The sequence below is a fragment of the Eurypyga helias genome, unplaced genomic scaffold (assembly GCF_000690775.1).
Source record: "Eurypyga helias isolate BGI_N326 unplaced genomic scaffold, ASM69077v1 scaffold27275, whole genome shotgun sequence".
Lineage (NCBI taxonomy): Eukaryota > Metazoa > Chordata > Aves > Eurypygiformes > Eurypygidae > Eurypyga > Eurypyga helias.
Genome location: NW_010253850.1, coordinates 281 through 1,223, shown reverse-complemented (window position 1 = coordinate 1,223; position 943 = coordinate 281). Strand labels below are relative to the sequence as shown.

General features: G+C 57.4%; 1 protein-coding gene across 1 annotated transcript in view; it reads right to left on the bottom strand.

Moving 5' to 3' along the window:
• The window catches only part of HEYL (hes-related family bHLH transcription factor with YRPW motif-like), a gene marked incomplete at its 5' end in the record, with an annotated part of 3,252 nt that extends 2,580 nt beyond the window's left edge, over positions 1-672 (bottom strand). The window contains one exon of the mRNA XM_010152809.1: positions 606-672. Within this exon, the coding sequence (XP_010151111.1) occupies positions 606-672 (67 nt within the window). The remainder of the gene's footprint in view (positions 1-605) is intronic.
• Positions 673-943: the final 271 nt, after the last annotated feature.

Genomic DNA, 943 nt, shown 5'->3' with positions numbered 1-943 from the left:
AGATATCCAGGGGGAGAGAATCATAGAATCCCAGACGTGTTTGGTTTGGAAGGTACCTTAAAGATCATCTAGTTCCAACCCCCCTGCCATGGGCAGGGACACCTTCCACTAGACCAGGTTGCTCAAAGCCACATCCCGCCTGGCCTTGAAGACATCCAGGGATGGGGAGAAGAAACGGTGGGCATCGATGGCCACAGCTCGGGGGTCCACAGCCCCGGCTGACAGCTACAGCGGGTCGGGAGGCGCTTTGCGCGGGGCCATTTCAATGTTTTGGGTGCAAAAGCTTAGCAAGAAAACATGGCGTGGCAGGTGTGACAGCCCCGAGTGACACCGCTCCACCTCTGGCTCAACCCCTTTCTGCCAGATTTGAGGCCAAACCTCTGAAAAAAGTCTCCAGTTGGCTGTGAGGAGAATTCTGCGGGAGATGGAGCAGGGAACGGTGTCAAGTGGATTTGACACGGTGTCCCCCCAGTACGGAGGTGCCAACAGCACCCCCCGCGCAGGGGACAGCACGGGGAGCCCTAGCACACAGCTGGGAGCAGCCTGACACCCTCCCACCCACCGAGAGACACATCACAGCCAAGGCCAAGGCAAACGAGACTCACCCCTCTCCTCTTCTTCCTGGCTTGTATCTGAGATGTTGTAGTGGGAGACACAGACCTGGAAACGTGGCTGGGAAGGGAGAAGAGCGAATCATTTCTTGCACTAGCAGAGACCTCCGTTGCACATCTGCTTTGCACACGTCTGCCATCTGCGGTTTTCCCCGCGAACCCTCTTCATGGTTCCCATCTCGGTTTTACCCACAACACAGAGCTCAGCGATTGGGGACGGGGAGACAAGCAGAGACTTGAATCCCACTCTCTCCCCTCCAAGTGTCTCCCATCAGCCTGGGACCACGTGCTGCATCCACTGCCAGACACACCTCCTTCGATCTCAGCCCGTG